Source organism: Setaria viridis, chromosome 9, assembly GCF_005286985.2.
Source record: "Setaria viridis chromosome 9, Setaria_viridis_v4.0, whole genome shotgun sequence".
NCBI lineage: Eukaryota > Viridiplantae > Streptophyta > Magnoliopsida > Poales > Poaceae > Setaria > Setaria viridis.
The window spans coordinates 47,821,866-47,825,714 of NC_048271.2; the positions used below are offsets into that span (position 1 = coordinate 47,821,866).

General features: G+C 53.4%; 1 protein-coding gene across 1 annotated transcript; it reads left to right on the top strand.

Moving 5' to 3' along the window:
- The first annotated feature begins 230 nt into the window (after positions 1-230).
- On the top strand, positions 231-2,327 carry LOC117836630 (probable phospholipase A2 homolog 2). Its single transcript, XM_034716096.2, has 4 exons — positions 231-497; positions 602-647; positions 907-1,032; positions 1,780-2,327. Exons 1-4 carry the CDS (start codon positions 360-362, stop codon positions 1,962-1,964), a joined length of 495 nt encoding a protein of 164 aa, XP_034571987.1. The 5' UTR covers positions 231-359; the 3' UTR covers positions 1,965-2,327.
- The last annotated feature ends 1,522 nt before the right edge of the window (positions 2,328-3,849 follow it).

The following is a 3,849-nucleotide window of genomic DNA, read 5'->3' on the forward strand; positions in this document are numbered from 1 at the left end:
CAATGGCGTAGTATGAGCAGTGCTTTTCAGGTGTTGCTGTTACTTGCTACTGTAGTTTTGCTCCAGTATACGTGCAAGTCCAACCACGACGCCATGTTCATGTGATCCTGTCCCAGTAGGACACGCGAGACGGAAGCTTCCACAGCCCAAGTACGCAGCTCCCCGGATCCATCTCCACCAAGTACAGAGTACATGCTCATTCTCTCCTTGGTAGCTCTATCAAAGTCCAAACTCCAACCGCCTCAAGCTTATAAATAGCCCAGCCGGCGGGCGAGCGCCCACCTGAAAGAGACCAAATATTTCGCGCTCGGCGGCCTATCCAGCTCTCTCCCGCACGCCACACACGCGCGCGCCGAGACATGCAAACGAGCACCGCGAGGATGGCATCCGTTGTTCTCGCGTTCTCGCGGTGGTCGCTTCTGCTTCTCTTCCTGCTGGCGACGGCGTCACCGTCTCGGGCGCTGAAGATCGGCGACCTGCTCGGGACACCACCGGCGGTAAGGACAGGAGAGGGGGGTCGAGCCGAATCTGAATTTTTGTGGGTGAATGCTTTTGGAGCTGATCGGTTCCGTCCGCCATGGACGCGTTTGTTTTTCCTCAGGGGAGCCAGGGTTGTAGCCGGAAATGCGAGTCCTCGTTCTGCGCAGGTAAGGAAGTCACAGTCCTTGTAATCTGCCGTTGCTGTTACAGAGGAATCTTTGCCGACTTTCCGTGCAGTTCTGTGTTCTGTTTGGGACTTGTCTTCCCCCTCCCAAAAGTTTCAGAGAAGCTGCATTTTTTCTGGCGGACAAAGCTTAGCTGAAGCCTGCTGCTTTTCAGTTTTCAGTCGGGTACTCACCGGCAAAAGGGTACTGACACGCGCTTGCTCTTTTTTTTCCTTGTCCACCCGGTCCCGGGGAATGGAAGTCCCGCCGCTGCTGAGGTACGGGAAGTACTGCGGGATCCTGTACAGCGGCTGCCCCGGCGAGAAGCCCTGCGACGCCCTCGACGCCTGCTGCATGGTGCACGACCACTGCGTCGACACCCACAACAGTACGGCCTCTCAAACTCTGCGCTCCTCCATTCCTCTCTCTTCTTCTGAAGCCGAAAAAACAGAGCACGAGAAGAAACAACAAGAAAAAAAGAAGAGGAGGATTTGCTTCGCCTGGTCCTGGGCGGCGGGCGCACCAGACGGAACAAAGGTTAGGTCCCGCTTCTCCGTCGGCCGGCCGCACGCCAGGAGCTCGCGAGCTGACACGCCACCTAACGCGATCAGAGCACGATCTGGACCAGTACAAGGTTACCTGATAGGATTAAACTGCGTGCGGGCGCATGTGGGGCGCGGCGCGCCCTTGTCACGCGGCGAACGCGCTGCTCGGCCGCGTTCCTGCCGTGAGAGGTGAGACCAACCGATGCGCCCGAGCCATCGGCGCGTCGCGCGCGGGGGCGTGGGCGGGGGCGCCGGGGCGGCACCAGCCAGCCGTTGGCCCGTCGCGTCCTTCCCCGCACGGCACGGTGGCATCGCTATTCGCTAGCTAGGCAGCTGGCACGCGTCGGCGGCTCGGCGCGCATGATTGCATCACCCCCCGTATCTCCTCCCCTCTGACCTGAGTCCGCCCAGCGCACTCATCGCATTGCTAGCGCACTCAAGTAGTAGACGAGTGGTGGCTCCGGCGTCCATGTGTCGCGACGCCCCGTCGTCTCCTCTGCTCTCTCTCCTTTGTGCGAGCTCGCTTTTTGTCGTTGACTACTCTCTCTCTCTCTCTGCTGTGCTGAGTGCTGACTTTTTTTTTGCCGCAGATGACTACCTGAACACGCGGTGCAACGAGAACCTGCTGAGCTGCCTGGACAGTGTGAGCCCGGCGGGGCCGACGTTCCCGGGGAACGAGTGCGACGTCGGCCAGACGACGTCCGTCATCCGTGGGGTCATCGAGACGGCCGTGCTCGCCGGGAAGATCCTGCACAAGCGCGACGACGGCCAGTAGCCGGCGCGCCCCGGCCCGGCGGGCTCGCTCGCGCGGTTGGTACTAGGAGCAGGCCATAGTTGCAAGCAGAGCAATAAAGCCGCATGGGCGCGCGTGGGCGCGGCGGCGCCCGTCCGTGGCGGTGCGGCAAAGCAGCATGTGCTGGATTTTAAGGTCATGGACGCTGGACCACCGCGGTTGCGTGAAGCATGTGTAGATTTATGTGTGGATGTACAAGAATGTAGACTGTATACAGATTGGTAGGATTGATTTGGCGGGACTCCGAGCCAAGTGGCAATGGTTGTAAGCTGTAATAATATTGTTTTTTGAAGGTTAAAATATTAGCTCGTGCGGGAGCACAAGTTGATGGACTTGTTTGGTCAATCCGCTTATTGCTACGTCCACAGTCTCTAATTCAACACCATTTTATACACGTGCCACATAGCTGGTTGGATGTAGAAGACCAAAGATGTTTGCATCCATCCCATTGTTTTTATAGGTATGTAAGTTTGTTTGGTCATGCCTCATATGGCTGATGGCTTTTCATCATGAAGTGTGAATAGCTCTTATGATCCTGGTAGGGGTGGGCATTCGGGTAATTCGTGAAATTCGGGTCGGGTAATTCAGGTATTTGTAAATTCAAGTTTTCAAAATAGCTACCCGAACTTCACCCAAAATAGAGAATACCCGAATTTTTGGGTACTCGAAAAAATCGAGTTCGGGTTTTCCCGAATTACCTAATAAATTGCATAGTCCAACCGCCACTATGTCATGACCACAACTTTGATAGTACATGAGATGAAACAAAAACGCATTTCAACATATCACATACCAATTACACATCAAACAACAAGTAAATCGATGGATCAAACTAAGAAATTCGCTACATTTACAATCTACTAGTGCATACTTCAATGTCTTTTAGCATAGTTCGGGTAAATAGGAAATTCGGGTACCGGAGTTGAATACCCGAATTTTCCGAATTAAATTCGGATTTCTCAACTTCGTACCTGAAATAGTCATCGGGAATATCGGATTCGGGTATTTCAGGATCGGGTTCGGGTATTTTGGGTTCGGGAAATTCTACCCACCCCTAGATCCTGGGGGCCTATACCCCCACCACCGTCGCGCAATGCATAATTAATAAATACAAAAAGAGATATAAGAAGAGGGAAGAGGAAAGAGAGGAGCATGGGGTGGATGAGCCCCTAGATTAGCATTCTGCATCTGCCATTGTTTAAGAGATATGCTAGTTCAATGGTGCACGAAGTTTGCAAAATGGTAAATGTGGCGGATCCACTTCAAATCTACTGGGTTAAACATGATTTAGCCGCCTGATATGCGACGCTCATGCTTAAGCCGAGTGAATACGAAGTGCCGTCGGATTTTCCTCCGATTTAACCACTTGAACAGGACCGATTTAGCAGACTCACACGAAGGCGAGCGGTTCCAGAGAGTACAACAAGTCCACCAATGTTAAGTAAATTAACCACTGGGTTTAGTTGCGAAAAGTACATCAGAGTTTTACAAGGTGTCCGAAAATAACAGAAGATAAACACTAGCGGAAGCAATCGTCGGGGTCGGATGTCCTGGTGAGGCCAGCCGGGACATCACTGGTCCCTCTCCTCGCCGTCCGAGGAGGGATCCCACTCGACCGTCCAGCCCGGCGGGAACTGGGGCGGCCAAGCGCCAGCAAGAGAGGGGTCGGGAGCAGCAACTTCACCTGAAAAACAGGAGCCACAACAAGGCTGAGCTACTAAGCTCAACAAGACTTAACCGATAGGAGTAAAACTACTCCACACTTCTAGACATGCAGGGCTTTCTGGCTGAGGGGTTTTGCTTGCTGAAAGCACTAAGTAAAACCCTATTTTCAAGTTTTAGTTCCGATTCTAAGTTCTTTAACCAG

Coding starts and splice junctions, on each gene's coding strand:
- LOC117836630 (XM_034716096.2), top strand. CDS start 360: ATGCAAACGAGCACCGCGAGGATGGCATCCGTTGTTCTCGCGTTCTCG. Junction 648..906: donor CGAGTCCTCGTTCTGCGCAG/GTAAGGAAGTCA, acceptor GGGGAATGGAAG/TCCCGCCGCTGCTGAGGTAC. Junction 1,033..1,779: donor CTGCGTCGACACCCACAACA/GTACGGCCTCTC, acceptor TTTTTGCCGCAG/ATGACTACCTGAACACGCGG.